Below are 24,288 nucleotides of genomic sequence, written 5' to 3'. Positions count from 1 at the left end.
CAGAATCAGAAGCAGAGCGGACGACCCAGTCTGGAAAATTCAAATGAACGTCATTAACAGCATGATGAGAAGGTGAGGGGCAGCAGATAAGACGGAGAGAATGTTTCTCCTTCAGATAAGAGGAAACAGAAAACAGCAGCATCATCTGTCGTTTCATAAAAACCTGCTGCCGTGTTTGAGGAGGAAGAGCGATGTCGACAGCGTGGAGGATTTAGAGGAGAATGCGGCTGAACGGCTGCTGCTTTCAGTCCAAGAAAACGTGACGTTCTGGTCATGTGGGTCACAAAATCAGAAGGTGGCCTGGAGCAGAACCTCTGGGCGGTTTCAGCTGCGATCCTCTGAGTTAGACACGACCGTAAAGGTGTGAGGGATGACGCTTTGCATCAAAATCCTGGTGGTCCATCATCCTGAGCCTCATGTGTTCTGGAACATGAATGTCACCAGTGATTGGAGCATAAATCAACTACAAATCCTTAAACCCACCAAAGGTTCTGCAGGATAAGGACTGCAGAAAGTCCACCACAGACACAGCTGCTCTGCAGCGGCGGAGCTTCCATGGTGCAGAAGCTGATCACCTCAGTGATTTGCAATGAAAGGCTGCTCAGGTTGTTTTCCGCTGCAGTTTATTTACAGATAAGACACAACGCTACAACATTTGAAAAGATCTACAGGCTGTGGATGACGGTCCGATCCTTCAGCATCTGAACGTACTCCTTGGCCTGGTCCAAGCCCGTCTTCTGCTCCGTTCTGGGCGGCGGCCCTTCCACCAGTTTTACAAAGTAGTGGCAGTAAACTCTGTCCATGATGCCGAACATGCCCCGTCCGTGGTAGCGGATCCGCTTCAGGTACTTCCCTTTGCTGGAGAAGGACTCTGCTGCAGGGGGGAGGAGAAGCAGAAGGTTACGTTCCTCACTGAGGAGCAGCTGAAGGAGGAAATCCTGGCACAGTTCTGGTCCGTCCAGCTGGATGGACCATGTAAACACGACGGTTTGATGCTGCAGGAGTGGAAAAACCTCCTTTCAGGCAGGACAACTCCAGAACTCAGATGGTTCTGAGGAGATGGACCGGTAGGTTTAACAGCTGCAGCGAACAAAATAAATGTGTGTGTGTGTGTGTGGGGGGGGTCCAGCCAAAACATGAATTTATTCGGAGCCTGAAAAACGTTTACACGGCTTCCAAAGGGTGGGTTTGCTTCTACCAGAACAACCCCCACCACCAGAGAAACAAAGCAGACGTTTTCAACAGAAATCTATTTTTAAAACTGTTCTTCAAAAACAATCCCTCTGAGCCGCTAGGAGCGTCTCGCCCTCGCTGCCGCGCAGCAGAGCTTCTTCCTTTCTTTTGGAGCCTCGTGATTCGGAAACAAACGATCTGTCGACGAGCCACACGGCTGTCAGCCCGGACACGCCCATCTTTTACCTGTGACTCAGGTGTTTTAGAGCAGCACAGGGATCCGTCACACTCACCCACATGCAGGTTGGACTTGTACTCCACATTGTGAGTCTTCACGGCCATCTCCTGAGCTTCAAGGAGGACCTGTACAACGGAAACAAGGGACTCGTTCACATGTGCACGTGAGTGGGTGTATGCATGTGTGTGCACGTGAGTGGGTGTATGCATGTGTGTAGACGTGTGTGGGTGTATGCATGTGTGTGCACGTGAGTGAGTGTATGCATGTGTGTAGACGTGAGTGGGTGTATGCATGTGTGTGCACGTGAGTGGGTGTATGCATGTGTGTGCACATGAGTGGGTGTATGCATGTATGTGCACGTGAGTGGGTGTATGCATGTATGCGCACGTGAGTGGGTGTATGCATGTGTGTGCACATGAGTGGGTGTATGCATGTATGTGCACGTGAGTGGGTGTATGCATGTGTGTAAACATGAGTGGGTGTATGCATGTGTGTGCACGTGAGTGGGTGTATGCATGTGTGTGCACGTGAGTGGGTGTATGCATGTGTGTGCACGTGAGTGGGTGTATGCATGTGTGTAAACATGAGTGGGTGTATGCATGTGTGTGCACGTGAGTGGGTGTATGCATGTGTGTAAACATGAGTGGGTGTATGCATGTGTGTGCACGTGAGTGGGTGTATGCATGTGTGTGCACATGAGTGGGTGTATGCATGTATGTGCACGTGAGTGGGTGTATGCATGTATGTGCACGTGAGTGGGTGTATGCATGTGTGCGCATGTGAGTGGGTGTATGCATGTGTGTAGACATGATGGGGGGAAGCATGTGTGTGCACGTGAGTGGGTGTATGCATGTGTGTGCATGTGAGTGGGTGTATGCATGTGTGTGCACGTGAGTGGGTGTATGCATGTGTGTGCACGTGAGTGGGTGTATGCATGTGTGTGCACGTGAGTGGGTGTATGCATGTGTGTGCACGTGAGTGGGTGTATGCATGTGTGTGCACGTGAGTGGGTGTATGCATGTGTGTGCACGTGAGTGGGTGTATGCATGTGTGTAGACGTGTGTGGGTGTATGCATGTGTGTAGACATGAGTGGGTGTATGCATGTGTGTGCACATGAGTGGGTGTATGCATGTGTGTAGACGTGAGTGGGTGTATGCATGTGTGTGCACGTGAGTGGGTGTATGCATGTGTGTGCATGTGAGTGGGTGTATGCATGTGTGTGCACTTGAGTGGGTGTATGCATGTGTGTGCATCTGAGTGGGTGTATGCATGTGTGTAGACATGAGTGGGTGTATGCATGTGTGTGCACGTGAGTGGGTGTATGCATGTGTGTGCACTTGAGTGGGTGTATGCATGTGTGTGCACGTGAGTGGGTGTATGCATGTGTGTAGACGTGAGTGGGTGTATGCATGTGTGTGCATGTGAGTGGGTGTATGCATGTGTGTGCACGTGAGTGGGTGTATGCATGTGTGTAGACATGAGTGGGTGTATGCATGTGTGTGCACGTGAGTGGGTGTATGCATGTGTGTATTCGTGTGTGGGTGTATGCATGTGTGTGCACGTGAGTGGGTGTATGCATGTGTGTGCACGTGAGTGGGTGTATGCATGTGTGTGCACTTGAGTGGGTGTATGCATGTGTGTGCACGTGAGTGAGTGTATGCATGTGTGTGGGTGTATGCATGTGTGTGCACTTGAGTGGGTGTATGCATGTGTGTGCACGTGAGTGAGTGTATGCATGTGTGTGGGTGTATGCATGTGTGCACGTGAGTGGGTGTATGCATGTGTGTGCACGTGAGTGGGTGTATGCATGTGTGTAGACGTGAGTGGGTGTATGCATGTGTGTAGACGTGAGTGGGTGTATGCATGTGTGTGCACGTGAGTGGGTGTATGCATGTGTGTGCACTTGAGTGGGTGTATGCATGTGTGTGCACGTGAGTGGGTGTATGCATGTGTGTAGACATGAGTGGGTGTATGCATGTGTGTGCACGTGAGTGGGTGTATGCATGTGTGTGCACGTGAGTGGGTGTATGCATGTGTGTGCACGTGAGTGGGTGTATGTATGTGTGTAGACGTGTGTGGGTGTATGCATGTGTGTGCACGTGAGTGGGTGTATGCATGTGTGTGCACGTGAGTGGGTGTATGCATGTGTGTGCACGTGAGTGGGTGTATGTATGTGTGTAGACGTGTGTGGGTGTATGCATGTGTGTGCACGTGAGTGGGTGTATGCATGTGTGTGCACGTGAGTGGGTGTATGCATGTGTGTGCACGTGAGTGGGTGTATGTATGTGTGTAGACGTGTGTGGGTGTATGCATGTGTGTGCACGTGAGTGGGTGTATGTATGTGTGTAGACGTGTGTGGGTGTATGCATGTGTGTGCACGTGAGTGGGTGTATGTATGTGTGTGCACATGAGTGGGTGTATGCATGTGTGTAGACATGAGTGGGTGTATGCATGTGTGTGCACGTGAGTGGGTGTATGCATGTGTGTGCACGTGAGTGGGTGTATGCATGTGTGTGCACGTGAGTGGGTGTATGCATGTGTGTGCACTTGAGTGGGTGTATGCATGTGTGTGCACGTGAGTGGGTGTATGCATGTGTGTAGACATGAGTGGGTGTATGCATGTGTGTGCACGTGAGTGGGTGTATGCATGTGTGTGCACGTGAGTGGGTGTATGCATGTGTGTAGACGTGAGTGGGTGTATGCATGTGTGTGCACGTGAGTGGGTGTATGCATGTGTGTGCACTTGAGTGGGTGTATGCATGTGTGTGCACGTGAGTGGGTGTATGCATGTGTGTAGACGTGTGTGGGTGTATGCATGTGTGTGCACGTGAGTGGGTGTATGCATGTGTGTGCACGTGAGTGGGTGTATGCATGTGTGTGCACGTGAGTGGGTGTATGTATGTGTGTAGACGTGTGTGGGTGTATGCATGTGTGTGCACGTGAGTGGGTGTATGCATGTGTGTGCACGTGAGTGGGTGTATGCATGTGTGTGCACGTGAGTGGGTGTATGTATGTGTGTAGACGTGTGTGGGTGTATGCATGTGTGTGCACGTGAGTGGGTGTATGTATGTGTGTGCACATGAGTGGGTGTATGCATGTGTGTAGACATGAGTGGGTGTATGCATGTGTGTGCACGTGAGTGGGTGTATGTATGTGTGTGCACATGAGTGGGTGTATGCATGTGTGTAGACATGAGTGGGTGTATGCATGTGTGTGCACGTGAGTGGGTGTATGCATGTGTGTGCACGTGAGTGGGTGTATGCATGTGTGTGCACGTGAGTGGGTGTATGCATGTATGCGCACGTGAGTGGGTGTATGCATGTGTGTGCACATGAGTGGGTGTATGCATGTGTGTGCACGTGAGTGGGTGTATGCATGTGTGTGGGTGTATGCATGTGTGCACGTGAGTGGGTGTATGCATGTGTGTGCACGTGAGTGGGTGTATGCATGTGTGTGCACGTGAGTGGGTGTATGCATGTGTGTGCACGTGAGTGGGTGTGCTCATATTACTGTTGTGCATTTGCATGTGTGTGCATGTGTGTGTGTATCTGTGTCAGTGTGTCCACACCTATTCATGTCTATTTGCATCCATGTGTGAACATCAGACGTCGTACGTGTGCATGTGTGTTTGTATTGTGTGTGCATGTACTCTACACGAGTGTGTGTTCCTCTGCATGAGTGTGCGTGTGATAAATCCAGCATAGCCTTCAGTTCAGACCTCTTTCATGATTTTGGCTCCTTTCTTGTCGTTGAACTCCAGCTGGGCGACGGCCTCATCGATGCTCATGCCGCGGATCTGAGGACACAACCAGAAACCCGACCCGCTGTCAGATGTGAGGCTTTCTATGAAACACGAATGTCTTTAACCCATCTGATGATGCTTCACTAGATGTCCTTATTCTTAAGTTTTGACAGGGCAGAGGTTTGTGTCACAAACAGAAATGAAGCAGGAAGTAAATGTTTCACTGACAGGTGGCTACCAGAACACGGCCCAAACCGCAGACCCTGATAGTTTTCAGAAGAACCTCTGCAGGGCAGATTCTGTGCTCGCTTCCTTCTGTTCCTGTGAAGAAGCCGACCTGCAGCTCAAAAGCTGATGACCAAGCCTCCTCCTGCGCCGAGGAAAGAGCTGCAGGTTTCTGAAGCCAACTCTGTACAGAGGAAGGCTGCACAAGCTAACGACTGACGTGCGACGAGCGGACAAGGCAAAGCGGAGCCCTAAAGTCCATGTCAGAGTTCCTTAGTGGAACAATAAAGTTTTAATGAATTTAAATGACTCTTTGTGTGCTTTACAACACAAAGAATCAGACTTGACAGAGTATTTCATCTGCAGAACTTCGGTGAATATCAATGTAGAGGTTTAACCACTGAGTTTCATTTACAGTCATGGTTCTCAGATCCAGCTCAGACTTCTCACCATTTTAGCCAGGTACCACATCTTGTCTTTGCTGTATTTGATCTGCCTCCTGCAGTGGTGGATCTCCTGCAGGAAGAGGAAAGCCAGCTTGATGGAAAAGCAGCAGCGGAAACGTTCTCAGGCGGTCAGCGGACGGACTCACGGCTGGTCTGCGGGGCTCCTCTGGCTGCTGGGGTGGAAACACCTTCAGGTTCTTCCTCTCCCAGCTCTTTGAGCTCAGCGAAGAGCCGGTGTGGAGCCACGAGAGCCGCTGGGGTGGAGCGGCCAACCTGCTGAGGAAGAGAGCAGCGATGAAAATCATTGCAATCGCTGTGTGCTCACTTTTACATGTTTAACTCTTAAAACTGCCAGTCTTTCAGCCATTTTTACACGTTTTATGTGAATTTTATTCACCTTTTCAAAATTATTATGAAATTATTTTATGTTTATTTAGTAGTTGCTTTAAAAATATTACAATATTTCCTCTGTAATGTTTTCATCAGTTATTTTGCAGCTTTTGCTCAAATATAATAAAAGCAGAAAATAATTCCCATTTTAAACCATATAACCTCGTTTTCTTAGTATGTCCAGGTTGTTTGTCTAATTTAATGTCACTAAGCACGTTTATGTCAGTAGTAAACGTAATCAATCGTTTCTGATCCATTCTAAAATATTCTTTGAATTTAGTTTTTACCTTCAAAAAAAGAGAAAAAAAAACCAAAACGTTTGTTGAAACCGTTTGTTCTCACCTTGAACGAAATAGTCCGGAAAGGCTTCTGACGAAGGAGAAACCTGAACCAAGAGTTAGATAAAGTCAAAGCAGAGACAGACTCAAACAAACCACTTTTAAATGTAAGCATTTGTAGATTTAAATGAAGTTTTTCTTTTCATTTCTCACCAGATCCAGCCCCTGCGGCCGCCATGATGGATTTCTGATCAGCCGCATTCTTCGCCTGACTGTCGTAAATACTTCCGGGGGAAAGAAATGAAGATTATCCGGTCATTTGAGATCTTAAATACTTTAAAAAACGTTTTTACTTTATTTTTTATGATTATATAAAAATATAAATGAAAACGCAATAAGGAAAAATAAAAGAGCAAAGTCTGATATATTTGACCCAGTTAGGGTGCCGTAATCTATGCACGAGATTTACGACAGCAGACACCTCGTGCGGCAGTTTGTGTTGTTACGTTGAGGACACGTGAGGAGCTTGATTTTAAACTTCAGGAGCAGAAATCACCTTTTTTTAAAGTTTGCAGGGCGCCATGGCCGACAGGTCTCTGCCCGCCTCGCCGAACTGGTACTGCTCGCGCTGCAGTGACGTCAGCAGCAGTGGCTTACTGGGTGTCGGTGCCAGAAATGTGGTTTATTTGATTGACGTGAGCGCCTCCGCGTGCCGAGTCACAGGTGAGTGGGATCTCTGCCCTGAAACAGACGAACAGGAAACTGTGGAGTCTGTTCCCGCAGCCACAATCTCCCCCTAACCCTGCCTTCATCCTCCTCATCCTCCTCTTTCCTGGTAGCTTCCCTGTTCCTCCTCTAACCTGTCCAAACATCTCCATCTGCTTTCCTGCATGGGTCTCCAGAACATCTACCTGTCTGTTCCTCTGATGGACTCATTCCTGATCCATCCTGGTCCCAAAGAGAAGCTCAGCATCTTCATCTCTGCTTCCTGTCTCTAAGCCGTCAACATTGGTGCTCTCTCCACCATCTTTCATAATTCATGACACTCTTTGGTCACACCGGACCCTTCCTCCCCCCGTTCCAACCTGCTCCCCCTCTGCCCTTCATGGGGCAGTCGTGTTTTCTTTGAGCTCCGCTCCCACGGCTGACCCGGCTGTTGCTGTGGGTTCTGCAGGACAGCTGGTGGGCCACGCGGACCTGGTGTCGGGCTTTTCTTTCTGTCAGCACGCGGGTCAGAACCATGTCTGCGCCAGCTCCTCCACCGACGGCAGCGTCCGCTTCTGGGACTCAAACAGCAGGACGTTGGTCAGGGAGCAGGTGGCTCATCAGGTGAGGTTTCAGGTCACGTTGGCCCCTCCCACAGGCTCCACTGTTTTAGTCGGAGCTGTCGGAGGGAAGTGGATGTTCTGGTGGTCCTCACGGAGATGCGGTTTTCCACACAGACCCCCGTCTCGGCTCTGCACTGGTCTCCTGTGGACAAAGACCTGGTGGTGTCGGGGGACGAGAAAGGGGTGGTGGTGTGCCACTGGTTCCACACCGGAGACACCGCCAGCTTCTTCCCTGAGCCCAGGACCATCGTCTGCCTCACCTGCTCGCCTCACACCTGGAGCTCTGTGGCTATTGGGTACTGGGAAATCACCATGGTTACCGTCTAGACTCAGAGCAGCTATCCATGTTTTAGAGTTTCCAAGCTTTGTTTTGAAAATCCTTCAGAGAAGTGAATCAGAGGAGAAAGACTGGAGGTCAGGACGTTGTGTGTGATTTTTTTATTTTTTCTTGGCTGCAGGTACAAAGACGGGATGATCGTGCTGGTGGATGTCAGTAAGAAAGGGGAGGTGATGCACCGTCTCCGTGGACACGACAATGAGATCCACTCGCTGGCGTGGTCGCCTGTGTCGGGGGAGTCGGCGCTGTTCAGCAGAGCTGAGGACGACGAAGGTTCTGCAGAACGGAGCGGGTTTGGGCTGCAGGTCGTTTCAGCAGCGACTCTAAACGGATTCTGTGGTTTTGCAGCAGCAAACGGAGGGTCTGCAGGAGAACACGGATGCTACCTCGCTTCTGGGAGCAAAGACCAGACGGTGAGGGTGTGGAGCACCTCCAGGGGCAAAGGTGAGGGGAGAAGATCGGAACATTTTCTCATCGGGAGCTGCAGCAGCTCCTCTGTTCTATGGAGTGATATCTATGCCACCACGTTGCAGACAAAACCTTCTAAGTCGCAAATGAAAATATTAAATATTTGCTTTCAAATAGTTTTTTCTTAACTTGTCCTGTCCAACAGCTGGGCAGGCAGATGAGAGCTGAGGGCCTCTTGTGTTGGACATATTTTACTTTAACAAGAGGGGTTATGAATCTTCAGACAAACCAGAGGTATGACTGAATAAACCCCTTTTGGAATCCAGGCCAAACTTTATTAATTTTTTTGTGTTGGACCGGACGGAAAAGGAAAGGAGGGAAGAAGAGAGAGGGATATTAGAGAGAGTGGCATAGGAGGGTGATTATAAAAAATGGGGGGTAAAACCATGAAGCAGCATAAAGCAACAAGTTTCTGGATGTTTATCATTACGGTAAGTTACAGATAGAATACAAATCTCAAAAGGGCGGGGCCTGTCCACACACTCAAATGTTATCAACACGCTTTCTAGCTGCAAAAATGTCCACATGTCAACATGTACACAAAACAGATAGTGTTCACACACGCATACTTATGCCTCAAACCAACTAGTGTGAAATATTTTATTCAATCATGCAAACTATTAGTGCAAAGGTGAGCTAACACCTGTGTTCAGGTGAGTGTTTATGTTCTTCTAAAATGGATGGTGGAATGTGAAAAGAAGGGAGAGAGAGTGACCAGCCACCCCCATCCCAAGACCCCCGCCGCAGCAGCAGCGGCCCAGAATCCAGATTCTAACCAATCAGGTCAAACATTTGCATGTTTATTTTTGATAAAGCAAAAATATTTTCCTTGACAACTTAGGAAGTTGAGTTCGCAGCGTGGCGGCGTAAATAACACTCCATTCTGGTCATCTTTTTCCTCCTTCCCAAACATCTCTGCCCGTGGAGTTTTCGTATCGAGTAAAAAGCTGTTAAAGGTGAGAACGCTGCTCTCCTCCTGCAGGAGTGATGACCTTAAAGCTGCCGTTTCTGAAGAGAAGAGCCTCCGCCGTCGACCCCGGGGTCAAAGAGCGGATCTGGCTCAGCGTCCTCTGGCCCCCGGGACGACCCACCGAGCTGGTGTCCAGCTGCTTCAGGTAGATCCGGCAGCGTCCCGCTCGGAGCTGCGACCGCACCTTCATGTTCCTCTGTGCTCCCCCAGCGGAGAGCTGCTGCTGTGGGACCTGACCAAAGGCGGGAAGCAGCGCTGGACGTTGTTCGGGTCCTCCTCAGAGGGTCAGAACCACAGCCGGATCGTCTTCAACACCAGCTCGCTGCGTCTGCAGGACGGAGGGGAGCTGCTCTTCAGCACCTCCATGGACCGGGAGGCGAGTCTTCTCCTGCTAAACACAAAAGATCTGATTTCAGAATCAGATCTTTTGGCTTCAAACTCAGAAATTTCTTCCATTTCGTTCAGATTTCTGCAGCTATTCTTCATTTTCAGTATGAAGTTGTCCGATTCTTGTGCTGCAGAGGTGAAGGCTGAAGGAAAACTGCTTTGTGATTCATGATAAAATCCTCCGAGCAGCTCCCAGATCTTGGCATGAAAGCGGATTTCTCCTGTTAGATCTGCAGTAATAATAGTTATGTGTGTTCATGACAGGAAGACGGATCCTTTAGTGGTTTTTATGAATGAATCCGTTTAGCGTTCCCTTCTTCAGGTGTTCTCCAGGGAAACCTGCAGGTCAGATCTGTGACTTTTGTTCTCCATCCTCAGATCAAATGTTGGGACCTGAAGACCCTCAGCTGCTGCTGGACCCTCTTCTCCCTGGGGGGCGTGGTGTACTCCCTGACCTTCTCCCCTGTGGGTGCAGGATGTTTGGCGGTGGGCGCGGGGGACAACATGATCCGGGTGTGGAACACTCTGAGCAGCCAGAACAAGTACGACATCCGGACCTTCTGGCAAGGCGTCAAGTCCAAAGTGACTGCGGTAAAGAGATTTCTGGAAGGCGGGGGTCCATGTTGGGGGGCTCTATTGGTGCTCAGACCTTTGAGGGGCTTTGAGGGAGAAAGCAGAGAACAACAGTGAAAAACTAGAATTATAAATCTGGATTTTATAACAAGTATAGATTTGATTATTAGATCTGCTTTTCCAGAGGCTCAGCGTTCTTCCAGAGTGTCCATCATTCAGTCAGACTTGGTGATGGTAGCTACTGATGTAACCTCAGCTGCCCTGGGGCAGACTGGTGGGGCATATACGGTTGACTGGGGGGAGCGGGGATCAAACCGCCGACCCTTTGTTAGAGTCAGAGGTTTGATGCTCCTGCTGCAGACGTGGAGGAGCGTTTGAACGTTTGAAGTGATGTCGTCTCTGGCGTCGGTTTGAGTCCATAAAGTGAGACTCCTGTGTTTGTCTCTGCAGCTGGCGTGGCACCCCCAGAAAGAGGGAACCCTGTCTTTTGGAACAGAAGACGGTAAAGTGGGAATCTACGAGGTCTTCTCCAGCAGGTACGGATGGCATCGATTCCTTCAGCTTTTCTGACACAGGTTTTCAGAAACATGGCTAACATTTGTCAGCCTCCTGAGCTCCTGCTGAAGGTCCCGCTCACATGGTCTGCACCTGTTCCTGGAGCTGGATGTTTTTACCCAGCAGTCTTTGCTCCCCCTGACCGGGACCTTCAGCAGAACACAGACAGAAGCATCTGAGCTTTCACAAATGGACCCCTGAATAGGATTGTGACGATCCAAACTCCTTTTGATGAGGATGAGGATGATGAGGATGATGATGATGATGAGGATGATGATGGAGGAGGAGGATGATGATGATGATGATGATGAGGATGATGGAGGAGGAGGATGATGATGATGATGATGATGAGGATGATGGAGGAGGAGGATGATGATGATGATGATGATGATGGAGGAGGAGGATGATGATGATGATGATGATGAGGATGATGATGGAGGAGGAGGTTGTTTCATGTCTTAGGGAGCTGACAAACCCAGTGTGAGGAAGGAAAACCGGCTTGAATGACCATTGAGGGCAGCAGTGTAGCTCAGGCGGTAGAGCAGGTCGTCCAACACCCAAAGGGTCGGTGGATCGATCCCCCCGAGCGCGGCCAGTCTGCAGCTCACTGCTCCCCCCAGGGGACGGGGCCAAATGTGGAGAAGAATTTTCCCATTGTGGGATAAATAAAGTATCAATTATTATTGGGATGGACTTGGAGCGATGAAGCTCGTCTGCTCCTGAACCTCCTGGAGTCATTTTCCCGCCATCTGACGGTTCTTCTTCTCCTCCTCCTCTCAGGCCTCCTCAGATATCCAGCTCCTACCACAGGAAGACTGTGTACACGCTGGCCTGGGGGCCCCCCGTGCCCCCGCTGTCCTTCGGTAAGTCTCTGTGGGACGTTCTGACGCCAAACAACGACCTTTCACCTCAGCTCAAAGACATTTTCTTTTTCCAGCTTAACGAATGAATCAGTTTATAAAAGGCCATAATCAATACTTAGAAATCACTGGGAAAGGGAGACTTTGTTTAGTCTCTCCGGCAGAGGTTCACACTGACCAAACCATGTGAACCGTTCAGGTACAGCGGGAAAGCAGAGCTTCGGCCTGTACAGCTGCGCAGGCGAAGGCGTGATTCTGCAGCACGACCCGGCAAAGCTGAGCAGCGAGGCAACGGACATCGACAGGCTCATCAAAGACACCAACGACATCAAGGTGGGACGATGGGGACCCGAGGAAAAGGAAAAGCAGCTTTTGTGGTCGTCGGGATGCTCTTAAAAGCACACTTGAGTAAAGACAGCCGCCTGGCAATGCTGAGGGGGCGGCTCTTGAAGGAAACTTCTCAGGCTGAGACTGGCGGCGAGTTTCTGCCGTTTCAGGCTGAGGCTGGCGGCGAGTTTCTGCCGTTTCAGGCTGAGACTGGCGGCGAGTTTCTGCCGTTTTAGGCTGAGACTGGCGGCGAGTTTCTGCCGTTTCAGGCTGAGACTGGCGGCGAGTTTCTGCCGTTTCAGGCTGAGACTGGCGGCGAGTTTCTGCCGTTTCAGGCTGAGGCTGGCGGCGAGTTTCTGCCGTTTCAGGCTGAGACTGGCGGCGAGTTTCTGCCGTTTCAGGCTGAGACTGGCGGCGAGTTTCTGCCGTTTCAGGCTGAGACTGGCGGCGAGTTTCTGCCGTTTCAGGCTGAGACTGGCGGCGAGTTTCTGCCGTTTCAGGCTGAGACTGGCGGCGAGTTTCTGCCGTTTCAGGCTGAGACTGGCGGCAAGTTTCTGCCGTTACAGGCTGAGAATGACGGCGAGTTTCTGCCGTTTCAGGCTGAGAATGGCGGCGAGTTTCAGGCTGAGACTGGCGGCGAGTTTCTGCCGTTTCAGGCTGAGAATGGCGGCGAGTTTCTGCCGTTTCAGGCTGAGACTGGCGGCGAGTTTCTGCCGTTTCAGGCTGAGACTGGCGGCGAGTTTCTGCCGTTTCAGGCTGAGACTGGCGGCGAGTTTCTGCCGTTTCAGGCTGAGACTGGCGGCGAGTTTCTGCCGTTTCAGGCTGAGACTGGCGGCGAGTTTCTGCCGTTTCAGGCTGAGACTGGCGGCGAGTTTCTGCCGTTTCAGGCTGAGACTGGCGGCGAGTTTCTGCCGTTACAGGCTGAGAATGGCGGCGAGTTTCTGCCGTTTCAGGCTGAGAATGGCGGCGAGTTTCTGCCGTTTCAGGCTGAGAATGGCGGCGAGTTTCTGCCGTTTCAGGCTGAGACTGGCGGCGAGTTTCTGCCGTTACAGGCTGAGAATGGCGGCGAGTTTCTGCCGTTTCAGGCTGAGACTGGCGGCGAGTTTCTGCCGTTTCAGGCTGAGACTGGCGGCAAGTTTCTGCCGTTTCAGGCTGAGAATGGCGGCAAGTTTCTGCCGTTTCAGGCTGAGACTGGCGGCGGGTTTCTGCCGTTTCAGGCTGAGAATGGCGGCGAGTTTCTGCCGTTTCAGGCTGAGACTGGCGGCGAGTTTCTGCCGTTTCAGGCTGAGACTGGCGGCGAGTTTCTGCCGTTTCAGGCTGAGACTGGCGGCGAGTTTCTGCCGTTTCAGGCTGAGAATGGCGGCGAGTTTCTGCCGTTTCAGGCTGAGACTGGCGGCGAGTTTCTGCCGTTTCAGGCTGAGACTGGCGGCGAGTTTCTGCCGTTTCAGGCTGAGACTGGCGGCGAGTTTCTGCCGTTTCAGGCTGAGACTGGCGGCGAGTTTCTGCCGTTTCAGGCTGAGACTGGCGGCAAGTTTCTGCCGTTACAGGCTGAGAATGGCGGCGAGTTTCTGCCGTTTCAGGCTGAGAATGGCGGCGAGTTTCAGGCTGAGACTGGCGGCGAGTTTCTGCCGTTTCAGGCTGAGACTGGCGGCGAGTTTCTGCCGTTTCAGGCTGAGACTGGCGGCGAGTTTCTGCCGTTTCATGCTGAGACTGGCAGCGAGTTTCTGCCGTTTCAGGCTGAGACTGGCGGCAAGTTTCTGCCGTTACAGGCTGAGAATGGCGGCGAGTTTCTGCCGTTTCATGCTGAGACTGGCAGCGAGTTTCTGCCGTTTCAGGCTGAGACTGGCGGCAAGTTTCTGCCGTTACAGGCTGAGAATGGCGGCGAGTTTCTGCCGTTTCATGCTGAGACTGGCAGCGAGTTTCTGCCGTTTCAGGCTGAGACTGGCGGCAAGTTTCTGCCGTTACAGGCTGAGAATGGCGGCGAGTTTCTGCCGTTTCAGGCTGAGAATGGCGGCGAGTTTCAGGCTGAGACTGGCGGCGAGTTTCTGCCGTTTCAGGCTGAGAATGGCGGCGAGTTTCTGCCGTTTCAGGCTGAGACTGGCGGCGAGTTTCTGCCGTTTCAGGCTGAGACTGGCGGCGAGTTTCTGCCGTTTCAGGCTGAGACTGGCGGCGAGTTTCTGCCGTTTCAGGCTGAGACTGGCGGCGAGTTTCTGCCGTTTCAGGCTGAGACTGGCGGCGAGTTTCTGCCGTTTCAGGCTGAGACTGGCGGCGAGTTTCTGCCGTTTCAGGCTGAGAATGGCGGCGAGTTTCTGCCGTTTCAGGCTGAGACTGGCGGCGAGTTTCTGCCGTTACAGGCTGAGAATGGCGGCGAGTTTCTGCCGTTTCAGGCTGAGACTGGCGGCGAGTTTCTGCCGTTTCAGGCTGAGACTGGCGGCAAGTTTCTGCCGTTTCAGGCTGAGAATGGCGGCGAGTTTCTGCCGTTTCAGGCTGAGACTGGCGGCGAGTTTCTGCCGTTTCAGGCTGAGACTGGCGGCGAGTTTCTGCCGTTTCAGGCTGAGACTGGCGGCGAGTTTCTGCCGTTTCAGGCTGAGAATGGCGGCGAGTTTCTGCCGTTTCAGGCTGAGACTGGCGGCGAGTTTCTGCCGTTTCAGGCTGAGACTGGCGGCGAGTTTCTGCCGTTTCAGGCTGAGACTGGCGGCGAGTTTCTGCCGTTTCAGGCTGAGACTGGCGGCAAGTTTCTGCCGTTACAGGCTGAGAATGGCGGCGAGTTTCTGCCGTTTCAGGCTGAGACTGGCGGCGAGTTTCTGCCGTTTCAGGCTGAGACTGGCGGCGAGTTTCTGCCGTTTCAGGCTGAGAATGGCGGCGAGTTTCTGCCGTTTCAGGCTGAGACTGGCGGCGAGTTTCTGCCGTTACAGGCTGAGAATGGCGGCGAGTTTCTGCCGTTTCAGGCTGAGACTGGCGGCGAGTTTCTGCTGTTTTAGGCTGAGACTGGCGGCGAGTTTCTGCCGTTTCAGGCTGAGACTGGCGGCGAGTTTCTGCCGTTTCAGGCTGAGAATGGCGGCGAGTTTCAGGCTGAGACTGGCGGCGAGTTTCTGCCGTTTCAGGCTGAGAATGGCGGCGAGTTTCTGCCGTTTCAGGCTGAGAATGGCGGCGAGTTTCTGCCGTTTCAGGCTGAGACTGGCGGCGAGTTTCTGCCGTTTCAGGCTGAGACTGGCGGCGAGTTTCTGCCGTTTCAGGCTGAGAATGGCGGCGAGTTTCAGGCTGAGACTGGCGGCGAGTTTCTGCCGTTTCAGGCTGAGACTGGCGGCGAGTTTCTGCCGTTTCAGGCTGAGACTGGCGGCGAGTTTCTGCCGTTTCAGGCTGAGAATGGCGGCGAGTTTCTGCCGTTTCAGGCTGAGAATGGCGGCGAGTTTCTGCCGTTTCAGGCTGAGACTGGCGGCGAGTTTCTGCCGTTTCAGGCTGAGACTGGCGGCGAGTTTCTGCCGTTTCAGGCTGAGACTGGCGGCGAGTTTCTGCCGTTTCAGGCTGAGACTGGCGGCGAGTTTCTGCCGTTACAGGCTGAGAATGGCGGCGAGTTTCTGCCGTTTCAGGCTGAGAATGGCGGCGAGTTTCTGCCGTTTCAGGCTGAGACTGGCGGCGAGTTTCTGCCGTTTCAGGCTGAGAATGGCGGCGAGTTTCTGCCGTTTCAGGCTGAGACTGGCGGCGAGTTTCTGCCGTTTCAGGCTGAGACTGGCGGCGAGTTTCTGCCGTTACAGGCTGAGAATGGCGGCGAGTTTCTGCCGTTTCAGGCTGAGAATGGCGGCGAGTTTCAGGCTGAGACTGGCGGCGAGTTTCTGCCGTTTCAGGCTGAGAATGGCAGCGAGTTTCTGCCGTTTCAGGCTGAGACTGGCGGCGAGTTTCTGCCGTTTCAGGCTGAGACTGGCGGCGAGTTTCTGCCGTTTCAGGCTGAGACTGGCGGCAAGTTTCTGCCGTTACAGGCTGAGAATGGCGGCGAGTTTCTGCCGTTTCAGGCTGAGAATGGCGGCGAGTTTCAGGCTGAGACTGGCGGCGAGTTTCTGCCGTTTCAGGCTGAGAATGGCGGCGAGTTTCTGCCGTTTCAGGCTGAGACTGGCGGCGAGTTTCTGCCGTTTCAGGCTGAGACTGGCGGCGAGTTTCTGCCGTTTCAGGCTGAGAATGGCGGCGAGTTTCTGCCGTTTCAGGCTGAGACTGGCGGCGAGTTTCTGCCGTTTCAGGCTGAGACTGGCGGCGAGTTTCTGCCGTTTCAGGCTGAGACTGGCGGCGAGTTTCTGCCGTTTCAGGCTGAGACTGGCGGCGAGTTTCTGCCGTTTCAGGCTGAGACTGGCGGCGAGTTTCTGCCGTTTCAGGCTGAGAATGGCGGCGAGTTTCTGCCGTTTCAGGCTGAGACTGGCGGCGAGTTTCTGCCGTTTCAGGCTGAGACTGGCGGCGAGTTTCTGCCGTTTCAGGCTGAGACTGGCGGCGAGTTTCTGCCGTTTCAGGCTGAGACTGGCGGCGAGTTTCTGCCGTTACAGGCTGAGAATGGCGGCGAGTTTCTGCCGTTTCAGGCTGAGACTGGCGGCGAGTTTCTGCCGTTTCAGGCTGAGACTGGCGGCGAGTTTCTGCCGTTTCAGGCTGAGAATGGCGGCGAGTTTCTGCCGTTTCAGGCTGAGACTGGCGGCGAGTTTCTGCCGTTTCAGGCTGAGACTGGCGGCGAGTTTCTGCTGTTTTAGGCTGAGACTGGCGGCGAGTTTCTGCCGTTTCAGGCTGAGACTGGCGGCGAGTTTCTGCCGTTTCAGGCTGAGAATGGCGGCGAGTTTCAGGCTGAGACTGGCGGCGAGTTTCTGCCGTTTCAGGCTGAGACTGGCGGCGAGTTTCTGCCGTTTCAGGCTGAGAATGGCGGCGAGTTTCTGCCGTTTCAGGCTGAGAATGGCGGCGAGTTTCTGCCGTTTCAGGCTGAGACTGGCGGCGAGTTTCTGCCGTTTCAGGCTGAGACTGGCGGCGAGTTTCTGCCGTTTCAGGCTGAGAATGGCGGCGAGTTTCAGGCTGAGACTGGCGGCGAGTTTCTGCCGTTTCAGGCTGAGACTGGCGGCGAGTTTCTGCCGTTTCAGGCTGAGACTGGCGGCGAGTTTCTGCCGTTTCAGGCTGAGAATGGCGGCGAGTTTCAGGCTGAGACTGGCGGCGAGTTTCTGCCGTTTCAGGCTGAGACTGGCGGCGAGTTTCTGCCGTTTCAGGCTGAGAATGGCGGCGAGTTTCTGCCGTTTCAGGCTGAGAATGCCGGCGAGTTTCTGCCGTTTCAGGCTGAGAATGGCGGCGAGTTTCTGCCGTTTGTCCTGAAAGCAGCTGAGCTGCACCGACCCTGAAACTGATCTTTATCTCCAACAGCACAAGCTGTCTCCACACACCGACCTCAGCTGGAAGCCGGATGGGAAAGTCGTTGCCATCGGTAACGAGGATGGGTGAGTTGTTTTCACACGTGAACCCTTAGAAACGCCAACCAGACTTTTTGATCTAATGGTTAAAACATCTGAAGCAGAGATGAGGAGCGGTGGAGCTTTGAGGTTTTCTGTCAGGTTGCATCACAAAGTAAACATGTCAAAAGTTGCTTGTTTTCCTGGAAACTGGCCTCTTTCACCGGTCTTTTCATCTCTTTCATCAGGTGCATTGATGTTTTCCAAGCCCCCAACCTGAAGCAACTGTGCAGCGTCCAGCAGCACCACAAGATCATCAACTCGCTGCGGTGGCATCACCAGCACGGCTCCGCCTCAGAGCTGCACACGCTCCTGGCCTCGGGCTCCAGCAACGCCATCGTCTACGTGCACGACCTCCGCTCCGTGATAGGTGGGGACCTTACGTTCACAACAATAGTCACATGACAACACAAGCGTCCAATAAACGGCTCCAACCTGCTCTGAATCCTCCCAGTTACCCCACTGTCAGAGAGGATATGACCGTTTCTGGGATCCCTTCAGAATTCTCATCTTCTTCACCTTCATCCCATTTTGTTGTTTGGTTTCCTTTGGATCAGTTTATCAAACATCAACTGTCGTTCAGGACGAATACTTGCAGTTTGGATGTAGATTTAATATTTCCAGTTTTGAAACTTAGGTCTACAACTTTACACGAAGACGGATGGATGGATGGATAAATGAATCGTCAGATGGATGAATAGGTGGATAGCTGGATGGTTGGATGGATAGATGGCAGTAATTCCTTATGGAACCCACATCTTTACGAGTCTTCCTGGTCTTCAGAGAACCCTCCAGAGACTCCTGTGGTCCTGACGGAGCCGTACCGGCGGTTGTGCGGTCACACAGCCAAGATCACCGGGATGGCGTGGAGTCCACATCACAGCGCTCGGCTGGTCACGGCCTCGTATGACGGCACGGCACAGGTCTGCTGCTCCACACAGGTGAAGCCAAAATGCTGTTCTGAGGTCTGATGGGCGGGTCTCGTTTCAGGTGTGGGACGTCCTGGAGGAGGCGCCCATCTCTAACTACCGGGGTCACGTGGGGTATCTGCTGAGCGTGGACTGGTCCCCCGTTGATCCAGACGTGATCTGGACCGGAGGAAAAGACTTCACCGTGCAGGAGTGGAAGGTCTCCCAACAGGAGTTCACAAAGCCACCTAAAGGTGACGATGAGGCTCTGAGGGGGGATCCAGCCAGGTCCTCCTGCTCACGACTGACATGTTCTCCTCCCAGGGAGGAAGATGAGCACGCTGCAGGAGAAGAAGAAGTCCGGCTCCAAGCAGAAGAAGAAGAGCAAGAGCGCGCCGGGGCTCGGAGGAGATGTGGTGCCAAAGATGAACGGCGACGGAGAGAAGGATCTGTCTGAGGAGGAGGAGGAGGAGGTCGGCTCCACGAGCAGCATGCATCCTCCAGGAGGTGAATGCGTCTGAGGCCTGAAGGATTCATGTCAAATCGCATTTTTCTAATCATTTTTTCCTTTTTTTAGCATCTTTGGAGAAGAAATCCTCATCTGTCTCCAGAAGTAAAGAGAAGCCACCAGGTTTGTGTCTGATTCTTGTTCAAACGGCTTTTTCTTTGGGTTCTGAACATGTCCCTTGCTGGCTCCGCAGCAGATTTGAGCCTCCTGAAGAAGAAGAAGCCTCGCTCCATGCTGCCCCTCAGCACGTCCATGGACCACCGGCCCAGGGAGGAGCTGCTGCAGGACTGCGTCACTCTGGCCGCCGTCAGACACGCCTCAGGTGAGAGAAAACTGGCAGATGGTCTCCAAATGCAAAATAAAAATGTCAGAAAACTTAAACGAGCTTAAGTCTTCAGTTCGACCCTTTTTTCACAAAGCAGGGCTGATTGTGTGTTTTCAGCGCCACCTGCTGGCTGCAGCCCGGGACATGGCGACCATGTCCACCTGGGCCTGTTTGCAGACCGGCGGGCTCTGCGCCTCATGCTGGAGGCAGAAGGTTTGTTGGTTCTCCCTTCCTGGCTTTGGGCGTTTCAGCGTAACGTTCAACTTCCTGTCGACCCTCAGAGGAAGGTCACGTGCAGGCGGGGCACTTCGACTCGGTGGTGTACCTGCGGCTGTGGAGCGGAGACCTGCAGGGGGCGCTGCAGCTGGCAACGGAGAAAGGAGAGCTGAACGACCACCTGCTGTCCGTCGCTGCGATGGGTAAAGAGCGGGAAGATGCCGGTTGAAGTGTCTGTGCAGACGTCAGGAAGCCAGTTTGATGCAAAAAAAGAGAAGGTTTTGGCTGCTGCTGGTCTAAGAGCACTAAAAAACATTTCTCACAGGAAATTCTCTAGATTTTTATTGCATCGATAAAAGCTGACGAGGGGACAGGAAGTGACCTCATGATGTGTTGGTTCTTCACCTCCTCCAGCTGGTTTTGAGGCCTGGAGCCGCGCGGTGGAGGCCTACGTCAGGCAGCTGTGTCTGCAGGAGCAGTACCTGAAGGCGGCGTCCCACCTGCTGTCCATCAACAGAGTCTACGAGGCCGTGGACCTGCTGCGATCACACAAGCTCTTCAGGTCTGAGCCGCTCGGCCGTTTGACTGAAGGAGTTTGTGGAGCAGCTCCATCAACCAGAGCTTGTCGTTCGTCAGGGAGGCCATCGCTCTGGCGAAAGCGCGGCTGGCGCCGGACGAGCCGGTCCTGAAGGAGCTGTACGGCGGCTGGGCTGCGGTGTTGGAGAAGGACGGCCATCTGTCCGCAGCAGCTAAATGGTCTGAAGGGAAGAGTCCGGCCTCACAGACCAGCGCTCTTCCTCCGCCTGATCCGTCTGACCTGCTTCTTTCAGTCACCTCGCCGCCGGCTCCGGTTTCGACGCCGCCAAAGTCATCGCCAAGAAGAATGACGTCGCGTCTTTGAGGACGGCAGCCGGCGTGGCCAGGATCTCAGGGGAGGGGGCTCTGGCTCAGACGCTGGCGCTGCGATGCGCCAAAGATCTGGCGGCTGCTCAGGATTGGCTGACGGCGCAGGAGGTCCTGAGCGGTCAGGACGACCTTCTGGTCAGCAGCTCACACTCTCCTGATCCCCCCTGGAAAGGAACAGGAAGCCTCTCACCGAGATGTTTCACCTTCTGCAGGTCCACAGGCTGCATCTCTGCGTGGCGGAGCTGCTGACTGTGGAGCTGCGTGACGCCGGGGTCATCCCTGCAGCCTCCTGCAGCTCCACCCACACATGGGCGGAGCCAAGAAAACATCCCGCCAGCATCCAGGACCGAGTCAGAGACGTGTGGGAGGAGGAGTTTGGCATTTCTGCAAACGCACCAGAAGACGGCAGCATGGAGGCTCTCCTGCAGGAGCTGAGGTCCGTGGAGAGTCCGGCCCCCACCGCCCCCCTGAAACAGGTACTGACCTCCAAACGGCCACGGCGGCACAACGTCATCAGTCCAACGCAGGAAACTGTCTGTGCTTTCTCCTCAGGTCCTGCTGCAGGCCTCGCTCCATCTGACCCGCGGCGTGCTGAGCTGGATCCTGAACGACGACGCGCAGCTGCTGAAGGAGCTGTGGTGGGCGGCGGCCTGGATCAGAGACGCCGGACTCTTCTGCGCCTCCGCAGAGCTGTGCAGGCGGCTGTTCCCCGAAGGTCCAACACGCCTCCCTCTGAAGCCGTCACACGTGTTCAGACTCCGCTTCAGACTTCTGACCCCATAACGTCTCAAAACAACAAATCGCATTTTCTCTGAAGCCGTTTCTGTACGAGATCAAAAAAGTAGAACACAAACAGAAGAAACACGTGAAAAACTGATGAAGCGTTTCACAGAACCGTTGAGACGAGCTCAGTTTGGATTTTATTTCTGTGTTTCTAAAAATGGATTTAAAACAACATTCCTGTTTTCTGTCGTCTAGGTGATGTTGGTCTGTTCTCCAGGAAACGTCCAAAGACCCTGAAGGGGACCGAGGCTGAGGCGAGCGCTGCGCTCAGCAGCCTGCAGGCCTTGGTCCGCTATCACCGCCTGTACGAGTGCTGGTGGAGGAGCGCCGCGGAGCAGGTGGAGGTCCAAAAGGGAGCAGCGGGCGAAGGCCAGGAGGACTTTGAAGTGCTGCTGTCCGAGCCGCACGCCGCCTGTCAGAGCCTGCAGAGGTCGGTGCAGGAGATCCGGGAGCGGCTGGCGGCCATGGTGGCGCAGCACAGCCGAGCGCAGGAAGACCCGCTCCCTGTGGGGAACCAGAACTCTGCAGAGCACAGGTCAGATTCTGATGCAAACATCGCTCACAACGACCAGGCCAGGAAGTGCACGTTTTTTTCACGATGATGGTGTGAAATTTGAGTTCAGGAAGTTGGATCATTTGAATCATTTAAATATTAAAAAAAACATCACTTTGATCTGGTTTATGTTGTAAAATAAATGAAATACCTTAACCCTGGTCATGTTTCCGTCAGGTCCAGCAGCGTCTGCCATGGACTTTTTCTTCTAGTTTGTGCTTCATTCAGTTAACTAGAAGTTTTTGTTCCAGCTGTGAAGATCAGGAGACTCTTCTGTCTCTGTCCTCCAAGATGTCCAAATACCAGCAGCAGCTGGTCGACCTGCCCGACACCCTGAAGGTCGGCCTCCACTCCTCCATCTGGACACGCTCTCATGGGTTCTGTGTTTGATCTGGAGCTGTAACTGCGTCCTCTTCGTCCCTCAGATGTTTCCTCATCCAGACGTCCTGGAGTGTTCCCTCGTGCTTTTGCACCTCGGCCGATCTGCGGGCGCCGTGTGTCCGTCGCTGCGACAGAAAGCCGAAGACCTGCTGCAGAAACACGGGAGGAGTCCCTCCATTCTGAACGCCTATCGGCGCTTCATCACATGAACACGTCTGCTGCTGAACCTCTGCACCTGTACAGTTTTGGTTAATAAAGGACACATGAAAGTCACCTGAATCAGAGCTCCTCTAAAATCATTTTGGTCATTTTAAAGTAGTTTTTCCTTTAGTTTGTGAAAACAGTTACATTTTTACTAATAGCATTTATAAAAGTGGTTAAACCTCATAAAGTTCAGGATCTGAGCTCAGAACTGAGGAACAGTTAAACTATAAACTAATTATTTAAACTATTTTTGATTATTATACTAATTCTTACCCCTTGTTCTATCCTAGGCACTCTAACATTGGGAGTTGGGTCATCTAGACCCACTAGACAGTGCTATGAACCTTTTTTCTTCAATGATTTGTGATCTTCACTGGTGTCCATGGATTACATGAAATCTTTCCACCTTTATCCACCTTTGTCATGGTAGGGAGAACACCTCAATGGAAGGGGGGGGGGGTCATCTAAGATAGCACAAGGGTTACACAAAGTAAAAAAAAAGAAACTCCAAATGTTTGGTAAATTACAAAAGTTCAGTTCAAATGTTTTGAGGAAACTTTTGGTGGTAGTGATTGTTACCACGCTTGGCCACTAGGTGGTGCTAGAACAGCATGGAAGCGTGACTTCAGCAGCTGATGGAGGCTACAGGTGGAGTCAAACTCAGACATTTCTCCTGCTTTGACTCCGCCCCCTCGCAGGACTCTGTTCTTCAGCGTGGCTGGACCATGGAAGATGTCTCTGGGACGTCCTTCGGCTCTAGCAGCTGGTGGAGCATGTGGACACAGACATGGAGGCCGGCTTGAACATGGAAGGGCCTCAGACCCCCGCTTGTTGAGAAGGTTTCTCCAAAGTGGAGACCAGATTCTCCTGACTGCTCTGCTGCCCTCTGCCTTTTGTTATCGGCGACGGTTTGTGTGTCAGCGTGTTGCCCATTTTGGGAGTTTCTATGGGATGTTTGATGAAGATCATTCTGAGCTAAAGTCCAGCAGGGAGAACCGCAGGAGTTTTCTGCAGCTCCGGACTTTCTGGGTCCAGGTTTCTGCTGTAGATCTGATGTTCAGGTGGATTCTTGTTCTGTGCATCTGAACACTCATCTGCTAAGGGGTAAAAAAACTGCCCATTCATATATTTAAATGTGAATAAATATTGGGCCCATATAATGACTGTGATTCTATCATAGAACAGTACATATAATCATTTATATATTAATTAGTAGATTAACTCCATTTTTTGTGGTTTAACATTTAGTAAATTCTGTTCATGTAAAGACATTAGCATCTCCTAACAGACCTTTTAGTTTGGGTCAGGTTCTGCTTGGACCCTTCAAATCTCTCTCCACCTGGAGCTTCATGGAAGATCTCCGTGATCTTTAGAACGGTGAGGAGCAGCCCAGAACGTCACAGGGAAAGTGATCGATGACCTGAGGAGAGCTGGGGTCACAGTAACTCCGGTTACTATGGTAACACACAACGTCCTCCAGTGCTCCAAAAGGCCCCCCTTCCTGTCCAGATGATCCGGAGGATGAGGAGGAAGTCAGGTGGTCAGATGAGACCAAAACGGAACTCTTTGGTATAAACGCCACTTGCTGGGTTTGGAAGAGAACACAGACGCACCGTGAAGCATGGGGGTGGAATCATCATGTTATGGGCCTGTTTTTCTGCTGAGAGCACAGAACGACCGGTCCTTATGAAGGAAAGGATGAATGGATCCATGCATGGTGAGATTTTGGACGAGAAACTCT

The 24,288-nt window shown here is 52.5% G+C and overlaps 2 protein-coding genes across 8 annotated transcripts; one reads left to right on the top strand and one right to left on the bottom strand.

The window, feature by feature from the left end:
* Window positions 1-606: 606 nt before the first annotated feature.
* On the bottom strand, window positions 607-7,135 carry mrpl22 (mitochondrial ribosomal protein L22). 2 transcript variants are annotated; one of them, XM_023962433.2, is made up of 8 exons: window positions 7,050-7,135; window positions 6,707-6,777; window positions 6,558-6,600; window positions 5,972-6,098; window positions 5,830-5,895; window positions 5,131-5,208; window positions 1,467-1,536; window positions 607-874 (listed from the first exon to the last, which is right to left on the bottom strand). In XM_023962433.2, exons 2-8 carry the CDS (start codon window positions 6,729-6,731, stop codon window positions 666-668), a joined length of 618 nt encoding a protein of 205 aa, XP_023818201.1. In that variant the 5' UTR covers window positions 6,732-6,777; window positions 7,050-7,135; the 3' UTR covers window positions 607-665. The 2 variants fall into 2 exon arrangements, with proteins under 2 accessions (XP_023818201.1, XP_023818200.1); XM_023962432.1 differs by lacking the exon at window positions 7,050-7,135 and having other exon boundaries at window positions 5,972-6,101.
* Window positions 6,669-22,622, top strand: gemin5 (gem (nuclear organelle) associated protein 5). Of its 6 annotated transcripts, none has more exons than XM_023962429.2 (29): window positions 6,669-6,807; window positions 7,062-7,216; window positions 7,668-7,822; window positions 7,936-8,117; window positions 8,280-8,431; window positions 8,510-8,602; window positions 9,609-9,741; window positions 9,807-9,972; window positions 10,362-10,574; window positions 11,007-11,092; window positions 11,892-11,974; window positions 12,171-12,304; window positions 17,678-17,751; window positions 17,952-18,133; window positions 18,547-18,686; window positions 18,754-18,925; window positions 18,996-19,178; window positions 19,249-19,302; window positions 19,373-19,501; window positions 19,622-19,717; window positions 19,786-19,923; window positions 20,135-20,282; window positions 20,357-20,476; window positions 20,551-20,761; window positions 20,839-21,102; window positions 21,179-21,341; window positions 21,605-21,944; window positions 22,214-22,301; window positions 22,388-22,622. In XM_023962429.2, exons 1-29 carry the CDS (start codon window positions 6,794-6,796, stop codon window positions 22,550-22,552), a joined length of 4,233 nt encoding a protein of 1,410 aa, XP_023818197.1. In that variant the 5' UTR covers window positions 6,669-6,793; the 3' UTR covers window positions 22,553-22,622. The 6 variants fall into 6 exon arrangements, with proteins under 6 accessions (XP_023818197.1, XP_023818198.1, XP_023818196.1 ...); XM_023962430.2 differs by having other exon boundaries at window positions 8,507-8,602; window positions 19,376-19,501; XM_023962428.2 differs by having other exon boundaries at window positions 8,507-8,602.
* Window positions 22,623-24,288: the final 1,666 nt, after the last annotated feature.

This window comes from Oryzias latipes, chromosome 14 (assembly GCF_053564925.1).
Source record: "Oryzias latipes strain Hd-rR chromosome 14, Olatipes_Hd-rR_3.1".
NCBI lineage: Eukaryota > Metazoa > Chordata > Actinopteri > Beloniformes > Adrianichthyidae > Oryzias > Oryzias latipes.
This window is presented reverse-complemented; position numbering and strand designations above follow the sequence as displayed.

What these genes read in the sequence shown, in the direction of transcription:
- mrpl22 (XM_023962432.1), bottom strand. Translation starts at nt 6,731, where the DNA reads ATGGCGGCCGCAGGGGCTGGATCTG. An exon ending in GGCCGCAGGGGCTGGATCTG is followed by an intron (nt 6,601 to 6,706) that starts GTGAGAAATGAA and finishes CTCTTGGTTCAG; the next exon opens with GTTTCTCCTTCGTCAGAAGC. An exon ending in AGGAGCCCCGCAGACCAGCC is followed by an intron (nt 5,896 to 5,971) that starts GTGAGTCCGTCC and finishes CTCTTCCTGCAG; the next exon opens with GAGATCCACCACTGCAGGAG.
- gemin5 (XM_023962428.2), top strand. An exon ending in TGGAGCTCTGTGGCTATTGG is followed by an intron (nt 8,118 to 8,279) that starts GTACTGGGAAAT and finishes TCTTGGCTGCAG; the next exon opens with GTACAAAGACGGGATGATCG. An exon ending in CCACCGCCCCCCTGAAACAG is followed by an intron (nt 21,103 to 21,178) that starts GTACTGACCTCC and finishes CTTTCTCCTCAG; the next exon opens with GTCCTGCTGCAGGCCTCGCT.